At 38.7% G+C, this 22,199-nt stretch overlaps 1 protein-coding gene across 2 annotated transcripts in view; it reads right to left on the minus strand.

Annotated features, from left to right (window-relative positions):
• LOC126292135 (nuclear RNA export factor 1-like) overlaps positions 1–22,199 on the minus strand; it is a 137,616-nt gene that overhangs the window by 82,820 nt on the left and 32,597 nt on the right. For both annotated transcript variants that reach the window (XM_049985973.1, XM_049985972.1), the window contains exons 5-6: positions 20,446–20,550; positions 8,282–8,408 (exon numbers count right to left, since the gene is read on the minus strand). In XM_049985973.1, coding sequence (XP_049841930.1) covers positions 8,282–8,408; positions 20,446–20,550 — 232 coding nt within the window. The remainder of the gene's footprint in view (positions 1–8,281; positions 8,409–20,445; positions 20,551–22,199) is intronic.

Genomic DNA, 22,199 nt, shown 5'->3' on the forward strand with positions numbered 1-22,199 from the left:
CTGTTTTGCAGTGTTTTAATTTTGTTGCTATTGTCTGGCTCTTTTTGTTGTAGGTGTTCTTGCTGATATATTGTGCTCTAGTCAATTTGTTTATTCTATTATTCCATGTTGGCTTTTCATTGAGGTTATATGTTATGATTTCTGCCAGATATTTAAATTTATCTACAATTTTGATTTCTTGGTTTCCTATGGCCATTTTGTTAATGAGTGGTAGGTCAGTTAACATGATGACTGTTTTATCAAATGATATTCCAAGACCAATTCTCTGTGCTATTTCCTGTAGTGAGGTAACTTCTTGTTTGGTTTCCTGAATACTGTTGGACAAGAGAGCAAGGTCGTCAGCAAATCCTACACAATTTAAACTTATGTTTCTTCCAATTTTCATGTTCTTTTGGTTAATCTTGTACCATTCCCAGATTATATATTGTAAGCACAGTTGAACAGCAAGGGTGCCAAGCAAACTCCTTGTCTTAAACCTGTTTTTATGATGAATGCCTCAGAGAGTCCCCCCCCCCCCATGAACTTTACTTTTGATACATTGTTGCTTAAGGTGAGTTCTATAAATCTGACTAATTTTGTATGGAGCCCGAAATTTCTCAAGATTTTTAACATTGAAGGTCTATTGATACAGTAATTTTTATGGATACAGCATTTTTAAAGTCCATGAAGGTTATTACAAGAGGTTTATTTCATTTCTTGTAATATGCTACAGCTAATTTTAAAGTGATTATCTGTTCTGCAGAGCTTCTCCCAGGTCTGAAGCCTCCTTGGTATTCACCTAATTCTTCCTCTAGTTGCTCTTCGATCCTCTTGTACACGATTCTGGAGAAAATCTTGTATGTGCAGGCTACGAGAGAGATACCACTGTCATTATCTGGGTTGCTATTATCTCCTTTTTTGTGGAGTGGGTGGATTATGGGTGTGGTCCAATGTTCGGGAAACTTTTCTGCTATCCAGATTTCTGTTAGGGCTATGTGTAAGGATGTTAAAACTGTATCACTGGGTAATTTCCACATTTCTGCAAAAACTTGGTCTTCTCTTCATACCTTATAATTTTTCATCTCTCTGAGTGCCGTTTCCACCTCATGCATTGTTGGAGGATTTATGAGATCAGGTGTAGTCTTGATGGGTGTGTGTGTATTAATTGCTAAAAGTTCCTGGGGTTCTTCACAATTCAAAAGTTTACTAAATGCTTTTGCCATGATTTTGGCATTTTCCTTGTCATTATGTGCCATTTTTCCATCTCCCCTTTTCAGCATTAACATGGGAGGGGCAAATTTACGTAACTGTCTTCCAAGCTTTTATAAAAGTCTCTGAAATTGGTTTTATGGTAATTTTCTTCTATTGAGTCGATATGATCTTTCTGTGATTGTCTCTTTGTCTCTTTGTTTTCCAGATAATCTGTGTACCTTTTTTTGATATTTTCGAGGTTGGTTGCATTTTCTTCTGCGTGTTTGAAATTGATCAATATTATCAAATGAGTTTATTATTTTTAGGTTGCCTAGAGTGTTAATGCATATATTTAATGTAAAAGATTCTGACAGTGACTCATCAGGTCATTGTCTTTCATCTCCTGCTGAATCTTTTTCTACATTTAACAGCATTTTAGGAACATCATTTTCAAATATTTACACAAATCTACTACAGGATACATTGAATTTAGCATCAGCATCTTTTTTTACATATACCTTGTCCCATACCACTTATTTCGACTTAATATTAAAACATTGTATCCTATTCTCAAAACAAACCTCATATTTTGTATAAACCTGCCTCAGGGCGGTAAGTTGCTACATTGTTTGTTTCCATTAACTGTGGATCATGAATCTGTCCACTGAGTACACATTGACTATTTTTGTCCGAGTGCTTCAACTATTCTGTTGCACATGAGTTGGTAAATTAACTACTGAAATTAGACTGAAATAATGATTCCAGTTCATTTTTCCTGGCTATTTATTTTAAGAACTCTTCACTGAAATCTCAATAACTCTCATAACTAGCTGAAAGTTTCCTAGATGGGGTCTGTAAACTGTTACAATTACCAGAGAAGTATTATGCAGTAACAACTCAGAAGCACATATTTCTAGGTTCTAATTAACAGAACAACTGTTTGTTTCAATATTTCTGACTACGTGTCCAACTTTTATATACATCACAACTCATCCTTTTTCACTGTTAACTCTACACAAAAAGGATGCTAGTCTATAAACCCTGATATTTAACATCTCCATCCCAGTATGGTGTTCAAAGACGCACAGAACATCTATCACTTCTTCAGAATTTTCCACATCTTCTAGACACAAAAAAGTTCCCTCTTATATTGTTTTTCTGCCTCCTAATGCTCTGGTGAAACACATCAATTTAAATTTTTCTGGAAACTGTTACATATGATGTGTGTAACAGAAATGTTTTAATTTTGTGGGCTTTATTATTCAATTTTCATTTTTTTATATTGTTGGTACACATGTTCTTGATGTATGCTGCATTTTCAGCTGTTTTGAAAACTTCATTTATTGTTGACAGTCGAAAAAGATGGCTCAAAGAATTTGCATTACGTTTTGCTTGAAACATGGAATAAATTGCAGCACAGCATCTGATACACTATGTGATCAAAAGTATCTGAACACCCCCAAAAACCGGCAATCATATGTGAAGGTTCTTCTCATTGTTTTCTTCAATAGAAAATGGATAGTGCATCATAAGTTCCCACCTTATGGTTGTACTGTCAATAAGTAATAATACCTGGAAGTTACGTGTCGTTTGCATGAAGCAATCCGTAGAAAACAATCAGAATTGTGGTAAAACCACGCATGGAAATTTCATCACAATAATGACCCCATCAAATCTTAATGCTTGTTTATGATCTTTTGGGGGAAAAAAAAAAAAAAAACAAAATGTTATGTTGCTTCAGCCACCATATTTGCCAGACATGGGCCCCTCCCTGTGACTTCTTCCTATTCCCAAGGCTGAAGAGCACCACGTTCTGCCACCAATGATGAGATAAAAACTGAAGGAGCTGAACACCATAGTGAAAAGCGAGTACCAGATGAGCTTCCAAGATAGCAAAAAATTCCGGCACAAGTGTATCACATTTGAGGGGGATTACTTGGAAGGAGACAAAGCTGTTGATGATGATGCATAAAGACTCTTTAAGAAAAACAAAAATTTCCGTTACTTTTTTTATCAAACCTCACACATATTTATGCCACATCTGATGATGAATGCTGAGGACAACACAGCGATTGGTCAACAATCGCGTGGCCTTCAGGGCCTCATTGCAGGTCTTTTTGTTAGATACATTATGGTCCTGTTCTGTTTTAATTTGTTTCAAGACTGACTGTTTATAACCAGAATCTAACCTAAAAAAAATTTACCCCTCTGACTCCAGTAATGACATTGATTTTGTCTTGTGTGCTTGTGGCTGGCTCCCCTCACACTTTTTGGACGATGCTCAGCTAATGTGTCCTTCGCCCTCCTATTCACGTGCAGGCCATGATTTGAATATCCCCATCTCCCAACTGCAGCAACATGAACAGCAAAGAGAGGAGATTTCATTTCACTCAAAAACAATCGAATCAGCTCTCTGTTTATGCGGCTGACAGCTGTGTTAACTCGGACTGGTCACAGCACTGTAAAACCTCCACAAACCAAATACGAGTGTGGTCACCCTCAATACCATACTCTAAGTTGCCAACCAGGCAGTTTCCTGCTCTTCCTGTTATAAGTAACTGATACTCTACATCAAAATCTCTGCACAAAGCACCTACACTTTCTGTCGCCTGGCTAAGCTCAGCACTAGGCTTCACAGTGGTTGTGACCTGGTATTCTACTCCTAGTTTTTCCTGCAGCATTTGGCCCACAGCCCACCCACGACTGCTACCTATCATCTAATTTGAGAGTCAACTGTAAAGTCTTTGCACAAAATGTCACTCCTAAGCAGGGCTTCCTGCATTTCACTTTAGTTTTACGATACTGAGGCTTCTCCGTATATGACAGCACATAGCTTTGTGAAGCTTCCAATATCCCCCACAAGGTCGTTTGTAAGCACACCAACAAAACATTAGTTACTCTCACATTACTGTATAATACTGCCTGTAGCCCTGATAATTGCCTCAACTTGCTAAGGAACAGCATCTTGAGTTTCTCTAGCTATGACATATAAAGCAATTCATTGCCAATTAGGTCCCATACAGTTACAAAATTTCTGCAATGTTGATTGTTGGATTTCACTCTCAGATATTTCCTATGGAATTGAGATTGCTCAATATTTGGCCAGTTAAGGCAAGATAGGATGTCCAAGTGTCAATGAAACCTCAGTTACATGCGTGCCACCCACACAAACACAGCTCTGACATCTTGCAATACATGTGTCTGCAGGGTACTCATAATGAAGCCGTAGCAGAACAACAACATTCAGTCACTGAGTGTGTTGACAGGAAGTCCTAATTCATGTTCATGTTAATCTGACTGAGTAGGCCCACATCATGACACGAAAAGCACCTCTCAAAAAATCACCAGAATGTATATGCAGACAAGAAAAAAAATCCCAAATTTTTCCCAGATTTCTCAGTTAAAAATACACTCTTTCCTGGGTGAAAATACACTATATCCCTAGTGAAAGTACATTTTTTTCTGTGTTAAGTGACAATACACTTTCTCTCGGAGCTGTAAAACTTACCAATCCTTCAAATGGCAAAGATTTTATACATCAGCATACAGCTTCCTGACACTTTAGCAAACAAAACCTGACAAAAAACAATGCTTTTGGAAAGACCTTCTATGTGCAGCAACACGTACACTGCATATTCTCGCATTACAAAACATAAATATTAATTCCACCACATACAGCACAGTAGCTTCAGAAGTACTGAAGTCGAGATCATGACACGCTTTTGTCAGCCAACCATAGCTCATGTCACATGACCTTGCCAGCCAATGATGGCAGATATTCAGAGCACATGACACATGACGTAGTCAGCCAACAGCAACATCACTGTTAACTATTGCGAACACACAAATGGGAAAAGTTCGTAGTTTAAATAAAGATACATACACGATGGCTACACAAAAATCTAAGCTTTCACATATAATATTGGCCTTTTTCTTAAGCTATGAAAATCACAACCCAACAACAAACAATGCATCTGGAAAGCCTTTCGATGCGTGGCAACACGTACACTGCATATTATTGTATTATGAAAACAGAAATACAAATTCCCCCAAAAATAGTACAGTAGCTTCAAAAGCACTGAACCACACTCCGTGATTTCAGAAATTCACCACACATTCTCACAAATAACATAATTCATCTTACATAAAAAGAAATTTACTTCAAACCACCATTCACAATATTTTCGCAGAACCTGTTAGAAATGTAAACAGTTGCGACATCACGCTCATCAAATGCAGTCTGTCTTACGAAGTATTGCACAGTCTTTGCCCTAAAGCCTTTTACACAGTTTGCTGTTGGCACTGTGTTTTAGCGTTGCAAAATGTGCATTTCCTTTGCAACTGAAGTTTCCTATTTTGGTGTTCTCTCATTTATGTTTATTGCTGTAGTATTATTCTTTTGCAATGGGTTAATGTAAAATTCTTTGTTAGGGCATCAGTTCTTATGAGCCAAAATTATAAGGATGTAACTGGAAATTAAAACAATGAAAAATTCTCAGAATTCTAAAAAAATTCTTGGGTTTTTCCCATATAAAAAATTTCCTTGTTCTTCCTGCATAAAAAAAATTATCAAATTTTTCCTGAATTTCCCGGAGCATATACACCCTAATCACAGAACTACCTCCACCATGAAGTGTACCCTCTGTATACTGTGAGTTAAAGGCCTCACTGGGCTGTTGATCCATTCTGCTCTTTGTATCATTTGAAAAGAGGAAAAAACACAAATCGTCAAACTACAATACATTCCTCCAGTCCAGTTTCTGAGGTGTTTGGCCCACTAATGATCTGCAGGTTCGTGTGGCACCCGGCGCAATGTTTTTATACAAGTTGCCCACTCTGAGCCTCCATTTTGCGCTGCTCCTTACACTATATTCACTTGGAAACTGGTTGAAATGAAACAGTATTCACAAACAGCAATAATATGTGTCATGTTTGAAACTGTCACTGACAATGTGTGACGCTCATCACCCAGGATGTTTTTATGACCGCTGTTCTTCTGTCATGTTACATTGCTTTGTGTGGTAAACCACTCCTTTCAGACGTGTCGGACATGTCCTTGTCAATATGACAGTATGGTATATGGCACATCCAAACATGGTAACTTGCCTTTGTCATTTTGTCACGTTTCTGCATCAAATTGTCTTAATATACTGATTCCAAACAATCGAATGCAACATACATGTCACTCCACTGCCAGAAGTTACATCAGCAGTGGACAGCCACAGGAGTACGTGGTAGCAGTTCTACACCATCTGCATTGCTCAATCCTCCTTTAAGAGAATGACTAATTTTATATATATGAGGCATGACCATAAAATAAGGTAGTCAAGGTGCTGAAGCTGTGAGGAGCACTTTTATGATAGATATGTCAACACTGGCTTGTAGCTCGGCTCCCTCCCTTCAAACCCCCACCATCCTGAGCCCACTGTGATGCTTGGTCTTGACTAGGCAACCTTCACAATGGAACTACCCTTTGCTTCTCCCACCAGGTGCGAGTTGCGTGCAGTGATCTGTTTTATAATTCTGAGGGCAACTGACATTTCATCGTCAGTTATGAGAAGTCTATGGGTTACTGTGTATGGACATAAAAAACAAGCAAAAGTGGGTCAGAGGATTCAGGGACAGACATACAGATGTCCACAACAAAGAGCATTCTGGTCAGCCTTTGGTTTCGGCTGAAACAATTGCAAAAATTGGAGAAAGAAATGCTTGAAGATCAGCATGTGATGGTTTGCGGGCAGTGCCAATTATTTCCGGGCGTCAATAAGAGTACAACTGACGAGATTTTGATCAAACATCTGCACTATTGTAAGGTGCGTGAAGGTAGGTTCCCCAAAATGCTCACTGAAGACTATAAACATCAATCTGTTGAAGGGGCCTGCAGATTCCTGGAGTGCTCTGCAAAACATGGCGGGGAATTTTTAGAATCAGTTGTCACTGGCAACAAAACCTGGGTATCTTACACCGCACCTGAAACCAAGGAAAAAATCTTGTCAGTGGTGGCATTTGAATTCAGCAAAGTTGCAAAAGTTCAAACAAACATGTCTGCCAGCAAAGCAATGACTAGCGTGTTCTCGGACAGAAAAGGTTTATTACTGCACGAGTTTGTGCCTACCAAAACAACAATAAACACTGCTTGCTACAAACTACATCATGCCATTCAAAATTGAAGAGGGGAAATGCTGATGAAGGACTGAATTTTCATTACGACAATGCTCATCCCTATACTGCCCATCAAATAGCCAATCTCCTGGCCCCAATTTGGATGGGACACCCTCACCCTGGACTTAGCAGATTTTCATCTGCTTTCCGAGTTTAAGTCAAACCTGGGTGGACATATTTCGAGATCAACAAGGAGTTGAAAAATGAGGTTGGGGATGTTCTATGACAAGGTCATAAGAAAATGTACACTGATCGCAATGATGAATACATCGAAAAATAACTGAAGTCCAGTTTTTCCATCAATGTAACATTCATTGCCAATAAACGTGTTTTCTATTTTCTTAAAAAATGGAAATCTTATTTTACCGACATGACTCATATGTTAATATTTGATAACTGTCGTATTTATTTATTTAATTTAGTTATTTAATCGTATGGCTACGGCCCCCCATCAAGCAGGCCATTCGCCGGGTGACGGTCTTTCAATTTGACTCTACTTCGGTGACCTGCAGTCAATGAGGATGATAGGAGGAGGAGGAGGAGGAGGAGGAGGAGGAGGATGATAATAATAATACTAATAATAATGACAGCACAACACCCAGGCCCTGGGCAGAGAAAATTCCCCGACCCAGCCAGGAATCGAACCTGGGCCCAGAGGATTGATAATCCGTCACTCTGACCACTAAGCTACCACGGGCAGACAAAGAGTGTTTATTCAGGATAACCACCAACAGAAAAATTAAAATTAAAATTTAAAAAAGTTGCCACCAAACTATCAAAGCAATACTGGAGGTAAGATGCATTCAATACCTTTGACATACGCCACAGCAAAATAGCATATAATTGCTTTCACAACAAATATAAATTTTATTGAAAAGCACAGTCAAAAGGCATAAAATTTACACACAGAACCATAGCACTGACATATATGTTGAAGGCACATACTCACCAGGAATGCTAGTCAGGTTTGACAGATCTAAGCACGTTTTCCAAGAACTGAGTCTATTACTGATAATTCTCTGCAGAATTGCAGAGAGGTCGACTTTCTTGGCATGAAGCTGGACTTTCAATACAATCTGTATTAGATAGCACAGAGAAAATTATCTAAGTAAGCTGAAGGAAAAAAACAACACAGCAAATAAAAAGTAAATTATAACTTCACAGACAACTAAATTAAACAAATTTAATGGGTAAAGATGCAAAGTGTCAAAAACAATATAAAATGCTGAGATGGTTTTGTGAAAAAGGAACTATTGTAAATATTAAATATTACAGAAACAAATCATATAAATAGTTTCACTCTGGAATACAATGGAACGAAAGTTGTGAGCAACTATTTGTTACAAGTGAAATTCAAAGAGCGTAGCAAAAATTTACAAGTTTATATAACTACAAGCTATGCAAATGATGACAAGCCAGAAAGAATGTATGATGACACAAAGGAAGTTATTCAGATAGTTGAAGGATACAAATTAAATTGTAAAAGGAGGTTGGAATGCAATAGTAGGACACACAGAGGACTCACAACAAATTGTGCAATTGTGCCAGTGAAAAAGATTTTCTGTCAATGTTTGGGCCAGTGCTGTCGGTGATTGATTGTTAGAGCCTCATGTTCTTCCGCTTGGGCTCAACAAGGAAACTTATTATGCTTTCTTAGAGAACACTCTACTTGTTCTGCTAGAACAAGTGCCTTTTCAAGTTCAACACACAGTGTACTCCATGCAGAGTGGAGCTGTTCCTCATTTCAGCGTTAATGCCATAGGCTTCTAAACAATGGATTACATGTGGATGGACAGGCAGAGGCGGACCAGTTCCTTCGTCTCTACACTCTATGGACCTAAAGCCACTAGACTTTTATCGGTGAGGGAGTTTGAAAGCTCCTGCGTATTGAACACTGGTACGAGATGTACAGAGTCTTTGTCCCTATATTGTGGAAGTGTCTTAATAAGTGCAATAAACAGTGTACTTCATGCACAATGGAGCTGCTGCTCATTTCAGTATTAATGCCATAGGCCTCTAAACAATGGATTACATGATGGATGGACAGGTGGAGTTGGGCCAGTTCCTTAGTCTGCACACTCTCTGGACCTAAACCCACTAGTCTGTTATCAGCGAGGAAATTTGAAAGCTATTGTGTATGGTACACTGGTATAACATGTACAGTGTCTACATGTCCATATTGTGGAAGGCTGTAAAACAATACAAGATTCCCCAGGGATATGTCAACGCATCAAGACCTTACATGATTACATAACAATGTATACATCTGTAAATCTCACACTTGGATCTCTTCCCTTTCTCGTATACTAGTTGTTAGCGAGCATATGGAGATGTGTGCAATGGTCCAGCAGTGTAAAAAGATGGTGGGAACACAAGCATCCAAGTTGAGCCTCAGAGCAGTTGCCCTCGGACTGTCTCCACAGCAGGCACCTAGGAAAGAGCTAATAAGTTCATTAGAGAAAGTAACTGCATAACTGTGTGACAGTTCTTGTATGATGAAACAGACCATGAAAAAATAATCTCTGTTGATCCATTGTGTGTACAAGCCAGCGGACGATCAAATATTTACCAAGGAAAGTCACCAAGCAGCCAAATGTTTTGAGAAGTTATTTTATTTACACAACCGTTTCGACACCTCATTAATGACATCTTCAGGCCCCTACACACTCCCTGTGTACCTGCATAACTGGAGCCATCAATATCTTGGATGGCTCCAGTTATGCAGGTATCAATATACTGACTGTCTATACATGGAGCGCATAGGGGCCTGAAGATAGCATTAATGAGATGCTGAAATTTGTTGTATAAAGGAAGTAACTTCTCAAGCGATACAACTGTTTTGAGATTTTCCTTGGTAAATGAAAAAATTAAATTCAGATAAAGTGCAAAAACACCACAGCAGGAATGGCTAGAGCGTAAATGGAAGGTTGTTGAAGTATGCATGATTATTCTAGTTCATTAGTTACTGTGGCCTGAAGAAATTCAAAATTATGATGCATCATTTTTCATCTCAGGGACTAGCCAATACATGAAAAAGCTTGGGACTGTTTTAAAAGTGCTTTTTCCAATTGTGCTTTACGCGGCCTGTGTAGCACAAGGTTTTCACTGAGTGTCAGAAGAGTTATATGACACATCTCTACAGATATTGATAAATTAATGTCCAATATTCAGAAGATCCTTGTGAAAGTTCTGTCAGCAATTCAGACATATACAGACATGGCACCAGATGCACTTCTACATCCTCAACCTGTCATAGCAAGATAGGGCACATGGATTGTAGCAGCAGTTTTCTATGCTTCAAATATCCCAAGTACAATAACATCTACCATAGAGGAGTTCTCAAATCTTCAGAAAGGAGAAAGGACTTAACTTTCATTGGGGCAGAGTTTGGTTTCCCCCACAAGTAATTTGTCAGATTCAAGAAACAGAGCAGCCTTTACAATGTCAGTGAAAATGGTGAATGATGTAGTGAAAAGATTGGAGAGTATGCTAAGAAAATTGAGTACATTATAGTCCAATTAAAATTACTTGACAGTTGACATTTGTCACCAGCTGCTAGTGTTGCCACATCCACTGCCGGTTACCACTCAGTTATAAGCGACATACATGGCAGGTCACTTCACAGATGCTGTTAATGTGTAATGTTGAACAATATTGGAAATGGCCCCCGTGAAGTATGACGGAAATAGGGAGATGCTCTGTCGACAGCAAAACAGTCAACAGCAGGATGGCAACAGAGGCAATAACCAACACTGTCAGCACCCGTATGCCCCGTGCAACAACAATAATACAAAAAATAATTATGATAACAAGGGAAACTGGAAGTACAAACTAGACTTCAGAGGAAATCACACACAGAACTGCAACACACCAGCTTAAACCGAACAGAAGGGCTGTGGCCAACAAGTTCACAATGCGCCCTCAGCAGCCAGCAATAACCAATAAAGTAATTGGCAGGAAGTGGCCGCAAGTAGACCATCTTTAGTTCACATGGCAAATACAATCAATGGAATAACAATTATATATCCAGTGGGGATCAAGGTCAAGAAGAATTTAATTCCAGGGCAATAAACACCACAACTTGGCAGGGTCAAACCCACAACATACCAGACGTTGAAGATACGAAAACTTAACAGGTCGCGATAAGCCTCCATTCGCAGACCCACACGAGGGGTGGGGGGCAGCAATTTTTTCCAAATTATTTTCTTGGATATGATCAAGGAGTAGATATGAAAGAAGAATTGGGTCAGGAAGATATAAACAACTTAGACAAGGAAAATGAGAAGTCAGTGCAAGCTGTTATTAAAGCCCGGATGTGTTATCTAGATGTATCTGTGGTACTTGAGACTGGTGCATTGACATATGTAATATCACAAGGTCTGTTTAACGAGCTGCAAAAGACTATGTAATACATCATTTTTCTGGTGAACAATTATCGTATTCTGACCACAGTGTGGAGCAAGTCAAAACGAGTTAAGCTTCAGGCATGTATGCCTATTGCTATCAGCAATGTCTCTCTAAATTGTACTGTATTGTAAAACTTGGAGTAAACTTTCTTATTGTAAAGGGTATCTTTAGACAATACAGAGTACAGACTGATGTAGGGCAACAAAAATGGTTTTTTTATGATCAATGAACAGAGGTTATCAGTAAACTTAGCTATAACCAGCATAACTGAAAATATACACAAAAGATTACTTATATCGGAGGACACCTGTCATATCCAAACAATCTGTTTCTTGGTACACAAAAGGGTGAGCACCTCTTTGAAGAAGACATGAACCCAGAGACTGTCCGAATTGAGGTGAGTGAATCACGAGGAGGAGTTAAAAGAAGTACGCACAAGCATTTAGAAGACGCCCAAGTGTAGTAAAGGGTTGCGAGTAGAAGATGCACACAAGACATTCTGCTTTTCTTCATATCCAATTTCTTGGACAAAAAGAGAATCTGAGGAAAGAAACTGAATGGATTATGAATCGGAGAAGCATACAACCTTCCAATTTCCCATATTGTTGCCCTATTTCAGCTGTTGCCAAGCCCGATGGTAGTGTCAGGCTTATGCTTGATACCCGAAGTATAAACAAAATCATTACTCATGTCAGGACAAGCCCTGACAACCTTGAAGAAGAGTTACTGAAATTTCACAATGTTAAGGCATATCTGGGTTCATTTTTTTAGAAAATTCGTTCCAGATCAGTTACTGAATAGTGAATGCATTGCTGAATCTTTTGAGGAAAAACAATCCATGGATATGGACCAATCAATGTCAAGCAGTCTACGACAAAATAAAGGAAGCCTTACTATGTGCAAACATATTACACAACCTGTCATGCCACAGTATTTTTGATTGAGTACAGATGCAGCTGCAATGAGACTAGAAGCATGCTTATTTCAGATCACTGAAAATGATAGGAAACTGACACCTAAGATAAACAGTTTTGCTAGTTGAACACTTTCTGAATCGGAGTAGTCATATTCCATGAGAGAGCTCAAGGCCCTCAGGGTTGTATGAACATTTAAGGAATATGAGAACTACTTATGCCACTAGCACACTAAAGTCTCCATCAAGAACTTTCTTTTCAGTTGACATGCAAATTATTACATTTACAGTTAGCCCGGTGGTGCATGTACCTGCAGGAGTTCAGTTTTGAAATCATATACATCAAGACTAAACAAAACGTAATTGCAGACCCTTATCACGATTACCTCAAGTGTTCGATGAATTCTTAGAATTCACAGAACAAAACTCTGAAATTAGGGTTCTGTTTATGCAGGTTAAGACACAACAACCATATTACGTAACAATGTGTAAGAGTTTGGAGCAATTGCGAGAGAGAGATACGTGATGGAGAAACTGTCTGAAATTAATGATGAGAATTTGAAGAAATTCTGTACAACATCCAAGTGTGTTCTGTTTAATGGCGTGTACTGAATCAAGCACAGTAGTATGTTTATCAAAGAGTTATGTAGTTGATTTCATTTCGCACACTCACAATTTATGGGGACAGTATGGGGGTTTCCAAATACACCAACAAGATAAATATGTACTGTTTTTTTCGCAACTTGCGGAGAAGTGTTCACCGAGTAATTCGGAAGTGCATTACTCTTGCCAAAAATGAAGAACTGAAACAAGTCAAAATTGATTCAACTACACCCTACAGGATTGGGGAGAAGAGAAGTTTGTGGCACAACTTGACCAGAAGAAGGGATCGGTTGGTAGGACATGTTCTGAGGCATCAAGGGATCACCAATTTAGTATTGGAGGGCAGCATGGAGGGTAAAAATCACAGAGGGAGACCAAGAGATGAATACACTAAGCAGACTCAGAAGGATGTAGGTTGCAGTAGGTACTGGGAGATGAAGAAACTTGCACAGGGCAGAGTAGCATGGAGAGCTGCATCAAACCAGTCTCAGGACTGAAGACCACAACAACAACAACAACACCCTACAGTGCCCACAAAACCTTTAGAATTAGTGTCCTTGGAAGCAGCTGGACCCTATCTGCAGGAGAAGGGACACATCAAATATGTTATTGCCTTCTATGTTGTTTTCACAAAGTATGTTAAGATGGATGTAGTGCAGTCTGTGATTGCAGGCTCTATTATTAGGATTACAGAAAATTCTCCCCCGAGATTGGGGAAGTCACAGATATTGTTAAGGGACAATGCACTGTTCGTCGTAGGCAATATATGGAAAAATTTACTAACACAAATAATATAAAACCTATATTAATATCCAGATTTCACCTTGAAACATGCCCAATAGAAAATATATTCAAAGATTTAACATGTTTCTATGCACCTATACACCCCTGAAGCACACAAAATGGGTTGAGTTTGTCTCACCATTTCAACACAACATGAACAACTTACCACTCTCTTCCACCTGTTTTGATGTTTAAAAAGAGAGAAGTTGACTGGTGTGAAAAATCACTGACCAAGATACCCAGGAGAGAGATGTCTTTTGAGGAAAAAGTATGCCTGGTTTTCATTAATCTGGACAAAAGGCTGAACAGAGGAAAAAGTTGTACGACAAAAGATTAGGGCGCACTGTACTGGTATTACAACAAATGCACCCTAAATCTACTAAGTATGGGAAGCTCAATTGTAAATGGCTGCTTTTGTACACTGGGCTATTTGTAATTACTAAATTCCCACATTCATGTACGTATAGATTAGCCTACCATAACAGCAGAAAGGACAAGGGACTTTATCCACCCATGGAACTAAGAGAATTTGTACACTAAGCAGATTGGACAAAGGTCAAACCTCACGTAACGTGCTGTACATGAACAAATGAAATATTTCAATATAATGCTTAGTTTTAAGAGAAAATTTTGATTTCATTTATTTATATGTTTTTAAGTGGAAGCAAGGTAAGTTAAAATAATTCACGATTCTGTTAAATGGCAAAAGGCTATAAGAAGCCTGAAAATCAAACAGAATCGCAGTGGTGTTGATTCATTCTACAATACATACATTTCCCAAATACATTGTAATAATTCAGCTGACGTAAAGACGTGAAGTAGAACTGTGATACGGAGAGGAGGTGCAGCCATAGTAGAAGCTAACACACAGGTCAGTCCAACACACCACCTATCTACAAACCATACTACTGTTTACCGTAACAACAGCATTGTTCACTGCAGGCAGAAGATATGATTTGTTGGCACTGCACATTTTAGCAATTTTGATCAAGATAAACTTATGCTGCAATGTTGTTCTTCAGCATGCCAGTGTAGAAGTATGCACAGAATAAGCTAAGTGAAAAATCCATGAAATATACACATTTATTTATATGTAAAAGCTGACTTATGAGCTTTCCCTTGTGTGGGACCACTTGTACAAGTTTGTGTGACAATTTAAAGTTCTATATTTTACTGTTCGTGCCACTTCTTGTGCGTAATCTTTCACTGATTTTATCAACATCCATTTTTATTGTGAAATTTCAAACATTTGTGAGTGCCGCAATAAATAGTATTGTTATCACCAATAGTAGGCTTAAATTAAATTGTGCTCTTTTAAAATTTTTAAGCACAGTAGACCTATCCTCACTCAAAACAATCTTTCTCTAATTTCATTGTACAATTATATGAGAAACAACTTAGTTTCAGAATTTTTGGACTCTTATGAAACTATATTTTCGTAAGTTAGTGACACGAGTTTTTTGGATAATTAATTAATTTAATTCCTAAAAATCAGCATTTTTGGTTCACAGTTCAGCCAGAGAATACAACGCCCCTCAATTTCGTTGTATATCAATACAAACAAACTAGCATTTTTGAGAATTTTTGGAAGCTACCAAAGTCCTTTATATATTCTACGAGCAATTTGTAACAAATTGTGGTTTGTGAGTTAGTTACAGTAGCAGATTTTCTAACTAACAGTTTGTTTTAGATTTAGTTTTCGTTTAAAGAGGAGTGTCCCCATATATTATCTGCATTTATTGTAAATTAACATGGTTTACGAGTTTGACAACAACTATAATTAACATCAAAACATTTTATGAAAATTGTAATTTTTAGTGCAGGTTTTTATGTGGCCTTAATAGAAATCTTGTTTTACGTATCTGCTGTAATTCTTATAGGGAATTAGCAACTTTTTAGCTGAAAAGGTTAAAAGATAATCAGCAGGTTTAATTTAAAGATCTTTGTTCACTGCCTTGCAATACATTGCACCAACCAAAATGCAGCCTCCCTGTGAATGCTGTTCTCCAACACGGGATGAGCTGGTTGACGTTTGTAAGCAGCTGGAAATCGCTTTCACTTCTGACAAACGATTGACAGCTGCTGCGAATCAGTGTATTGGAAGAGCTCCCAAGAGTCGTGTACCTGCGATACCTGTACCAGAGGTACCTCAAGAATTATCCTCTCCTGTGAATCCTGTCTCCTCTGCTGAAAGTACAGGATCTGTCATTACCCATCCACTTCACTGTGAGTGGTTGAGTGGTGTGGCAATGGTAGGTCTAGGCGTTCTGTACATGTTGGACGGGAACCGGGGAGGACTCTGAGTGTTGTACTGATCCCCCTAATCAAGAGGTTTGAGGTGCTGTCTTTCATGAAACTGAGTCAGTGGGACACACTTCACTTGTTTTAAGGAAATCTGTTTTGTCCGGCACTAGGAGGAGACAAACACAAAAGGGTAGGGGCCTATTAACTGTCAGCAGCTCAAATGTACGGCGAATGATGGTGCCCCTCAGGGAAATGCCAGCAAGGGAGTGAAAGGACGCCAGGTACACTCAGTGTGTATTCCAGGGTACCTCATTCAACATGGTGAAGAAGCTACTCTGGCAGCCACTGAGGGAACAGGCTGCAACGAACTGCAGATTGAGATCCACATTGGAACAAATTATGCCTGTTGTCTGGCCTCTGAAGTCATCCTTGGGTCGTTCCAAGGACTGGCAGAGAAGGTTGAGAAGACCAGCCTTGGATACGAAGTTTCAACGAAGCTCACAGTGTGCATCATTGTCCCCATAAAGGATCATGGCCCTCTGGTTCTGAGTCAAGGAGAAGGACCGAACCAGAGATTTCAAAAGTTCTGTGACAAGCTAGGTTGTGACTTCCTCAACTTGCACCATAGGGTTGAGAACTGTAAGGTCCCACTAAATAGGTCAGGTGTCCATTACACATCAGGGTCTGCTACTCAGTTAGCTGACTGTGTGTGGAGTGCACACAAGGGTTTTTTAGATTAGGTGACTCTCCATCAAACTCAGATAATGATAGCTGTAGGTAACCCAGAAGTATCAGTGTAAGATTGAAAGAAATGCCTTCCACAGGCAAAAGTATTTAAGTCCTAGTGGTAAATGGCTGAATCATTTGCAGAAAACTGCCACAATTTGAAGCGCTCATGAAAAGCGGTGAAGTTCACATAACACTAAGTACAGAAAACTGGTTGAAACCTGCAATTGATTGCACTGAGGTTTTTGAGGAACATTTAAATGTATATCTAAAGGATACACAAATGGGAAATGGAGGTAGTGTATTTGTTGCCGTAGAAAAGAAACTCAAATCCACCGAGATTGAAGCTGAGTGTGAGACTGATTGGGGTAAGACTCAGTATCAGGGGTGGGCATAACATGATAACTGGATCCTTCTATCGCCCACCAGACTCGTCTTCAGAGAAAATCTCAATTCACTTTTATGTAAGTTCCCCAATTATACTGTAATCATCGGTGGAGACTTTAATCACCTAACAATAGATCGAGAAAATTTATATTTTGCTAGTGGTGGGCATGATAAGGCACCCTGTGAAACTTTACTAAACACGTTCTCTGAAAATTATGTAGAACAGATATTAGGAAACCTACTCATGATGGAAATATATTGGATCTAATGGCAATAAATAGACCATACCTCTTTAAGGATATCTATGTCAAAACTGGTATCAGTAACCATGCCACGGTTGTGATAATAACGATTACCAAAGAACAAAGGACAACTAAAACAAGTGAACAGATATACATGTTCAATAAACTAGATAAAAATGAGTCAGTACTGTCATATCTCAATGAAGAACTTGAAACTTACAGCACAGGTCAGGAGCATGTAAAGGAACACTGGCACAAGTTTAAAAGAATAGTTAACCACCCATTGAATAGATATGTACCCAGCACAACAGTTCATAATGGGAGGAAACCTCCATGGTACACTGTCACCGTAAAGAAACTTCTAAAGAAACAGATATACCAGCATAGCAGATGTAGAACAAAGTGTAGGGCTATATATAGAGAGATGCTGAATAAAATCCATTTGGCTGTCAAGAGAGCAATGCAAAATGGCTTCAATGACTACCATAGCAAAATATAGTCAAGTGACCTTTCATGGAAACAGAGAAATTCTGGTCATATGTACAGGCTGTTAGTGGCACGAAAGTCAGTGTCCAGTCTCTACTGAATGAGACAAAAACTGAAATTGAGGATAGCAAAGCAAAAAGCTGAAATTATTAACTCCATTTTCAAATTTTTTTTACAACGGAAAACCCATAAGAACTGCTCCAATTTAATCCTCATACCTCTGGAAAAATGAATGTAATAAGTATTAACATCAGTGGTGTTGAGAAACAGCTGAAATTGTTAAAATTGAACAAAGTTCCAGGCCCTGTAGGAATCCCTGTCAGATTCCATCTGAATTTGTGGCTAAGTTAGCCACTCTTCTCACTATAATCTATCACAGATCTCTCAAACATGAAAAAAGCACAGTTCTTGGAATAATGCATAGGTTACACCTGTGTACAAGAAGGTAAGTGGCAGTGATCCACAAACCTACCATCCAATATCCTTGACACTGATTAGCTGAGAATGTTATACTATATTCTGAACTCAAACTTAATTACGCATCTTGAACAGAATGACCTTCTCAATGCCAATGAGCATGGCTTCCGAAAACACCAATCATGTGAAACCCAACTTGCACTTTTATCACATGACATACTGAAAGCTTTGGATCAAGGCAACCAGATAGATGCAATATTTCTTGATTTCCGAAAAGCATTTGACTCGGTATTGCACTTATGCTTATTGTCGAAAGTACAATCAAATGGGTATTATGTGAAAGTTGTGACTGGATTAAGAACATTTTGGTAGGATGGACACAGTATGTTATCTCAGATGGAAAGGCATCGTCAGATGTAGAACTAACTGCAAGTGTGCTCCAGAGATTTGTTTTGGGACCCTTCATGTTCATATTTTACATTAATGACCTTGTCAACAATATTAAATAATAAAATCAGACTTTTTTCAGATGATGAAGTTATCTATAACAAAGTACTATCCAAAAGAAGATGTATAAATATTAAGTGAGATCTTGACAAGATTTCAACATGGTGCAGAGATTGGCAACTTGCCCTAAATTTTTGTAAATGTAAAATTTTGCCCTTCACAAAACTAAAAATTGTTGTATCCTATGGCTGTAATATCAATGAGTCATAGCTGGAATTGGCCTGCTCATACAAATACCTGGGTGTAACACTTTGTAGGGATATGAAATGGAATGATCACATAGTTTAGTTGTGGGTAAGGCAGGTGGTAGACTTTGGTTTATTGGTAAAATACTGGAAAAGTGCACTCAGTCTACAAAGGAGATTGCTTACAAATCACTCATGCATCTGGTTCTAGAATATAGCTCAAGGATGTGGGACCTATACCAAATGGCACTAATATAAGATATTGAATGTATACAGAGAAGGGCAGCACAAATGGTCTTAGCTTTGTTTAATCCATGGGAGAATGTCACACACATACTGAAGGAACTGAACTGAAAGATTCTTGAAGATAGATTTAAATTATCCTAAGGACGTCAACAACAAAGTTTCAAGACGTGGCTTTAAATGATTGCTCTGCGAATAGACTACAAACTCCAATGTATCGTTCACTGGGATCGTGAGGATAAGATTAGAATAATTACTGCATGCACAGGGGTATTCAAACAATCATTCTTCATGCGCTCCAAACATGAATAGAACAGGAAGAAACCCTAATAACTGGTACAATGGACGTACCTTCTGCCATGAACCTTACTGTGGTTTGCAGAAATAGATGCTGAGAGAGAGTGTGGGAGGAGAAAATGTATAGAGAGTGGGGGAGGTGATGGAGAGAGAGGGTGGGAGGAGAAGATGGACAGAGAGAGAGAGAGAGAGGAGGAAATGATAGTCGGTGGGGGGAGGGGGGGGGGGGGAGTGAAGGAGATTGACAAAGGAGGAGATGGACAAGGTAGGGAAGGCAAGAAGATTAGGGCACAGATCCAATTCCTATACATATCAAAAATGTGTGCTGTCTCTTTTATTTCTTCTCCATTTAAGCGGACTGAGACACAGCAAAGAGTCGCTGGGTACAGCCAGTCCATAATAGGAATTTATGTAGTGAACTACCATGTAGCAACTGTTCTGCAAAGAATGCAATGACAGCGAAGACAGACCAACAAAATTTTTAAGTTACGTGACACTCACTGCTGAACACTGACTACATTTAAACAGTATCCTTTCCTGTCGAGACAAAGTTTTTATTTCATCAGCTGCTTGGAATTTTATTCAAGTTTAAATTCACTGAGGACAGTTTATACAAGGAATCCACCATCAGTTACACATACTAATAGTACACCAAGAACCATCAAAAACTTACCTTACGAGGATAAAATGGTACTTTAAGGTTTTGTTTGAACAATGCTGTCATGGCAGCACTGCAATTATTCACCAGGAATGTTATGTGTTCTTTCTCCATGCGAAACTAAAAAAAAAGAAAAGGAAGTACGTAACATTACGGGAAAACAAGACATGTATTACACAGTACTTTTAACTCCATAGTATTATTTAAAATTAATATAACCAGTATATCATCCAATTTATTACCAACTACAGTTAACAGGGCATTAAGTACACCTGCAGAGAATACAAAGAGTCTGCCTATAGAAGAGTCTTCTACAGAGACTTCAAGATAAGCAGTTTGTCACTGACTGCCTTCAGTTATTACAAAAGAAACACGACTTCCTGAATGATAGGCAACAATGGGTTCCCTGCAAGCAGTTCCCTTACGCAATGTTTGCTGATTGGAAGCTGCTATCCCTTGTGCATAATGTCAACAATAAATTTCACAAAGAAATGGATGTACTGCAGTAGCTGCAGAGGAATTCCCACATTATTAAACAAAGGACTACAAATTAACATTGTACATTGCCAGATGGCACACTTTTGGTCATATTTTAAGTGCTTGGTTTGAGTTAATGTAATGACCAGTGTTACGTGCAAGTTTTTTGCTACTTTTAAACAGGTTAGGATTAAAACATGAAGAAATTTTCAGAACAGCTACAGTCTTTTATCTATACATACAAAAGGCAATTGCCTGAGTGATTGACTGTCTGACTGACTCCATCATTCAGCCCAAATCGCTGAGGACAGAAACTTGAAAATTGGAGAGGGTGTCGATCTTATACTGTAGGTGTCATTTAAGAAGGGATTTTTCGAAATTCTATCCCTAAGGGTATGAAATAACGGACAAAAAGTTTTTTGAAAATACGTTGCTATTAAGGCAATTCTATGAAAATTGGTATTTAGTTTCTCAATCGGAAAAAAAGACATTCTTGTTTCAGAATTTTCGGAAATTCAACACCAAAGAGATGGAGGGGGGATATGGGGTTACATATTTTTTAAATAAATTATTTTTAAAGGGCTGTTAAAATGTTTTCAAAGTTTTATCGATGAGAATCGGTATTTGCTTCTTGGTTATAAATAAAAAAAAACACACACATGTTCAGAAAAAACAGAACACCTGGAACAACTAGAAATAAGTTGCTCATATCACAGGACTTGTATATTATATGTTCTGCAGAAATGAGCCGCATTTGAACGATGTTGGTCTGCGGATTCAAGGTCAACAGCGCAACACAACCCACTAGTAAAATGTGCCTGTGGCTCACACTGTCGCTATAAACCAAAGGTAATGGATCAATGTGACTTGAGTAGATAGGCAGGATGCCTTGCAGATGTACGTGCGAACCATACTGTCAAATCAGAGTTTGAAAGAGGGCGCATTGTTGGCATGAGAATGTGATGCATCCATCTGGGAAATTACTGCTCATGTACGACCAAGTACTTCGGCAGTGCGACATGTGTATGCAGAAATTGTTCACAGAAGGCCGTAGAACACAACAAGAAGGGTCAGGTCACACCACCCAGACCATTCAACGAGAATATCGGCACCTCATCCTAATGTCATTGCAAGAGAGATCTGCGCCCTCCTCGGCTCTGGTACGACAGTGGAACAGTGTAGCACACGTACACTTATTATGGCACAAGCTACATGCACATCGTCCACTTCTCCACCTACCTCTGACAAATGTCCAGAATCATGCTGGAAGGTAATATGTATGAACTGAAGTC

Source organism: Schistocerca gregaria, chromosome 9, assembly GCF_023897955.1.
Source record: "Schistocerca gregaria isolate iqSchGreg1 chromosome 9, iqSchGreg1.2, whole genome shotgun sequence".
Taxonomy (NCBI): Eukaryota; Metazoa; Arthropoda; class Insecta; order Orthoptera; family Acrididae; genus Schistocerca; species Schistocerca gregaria.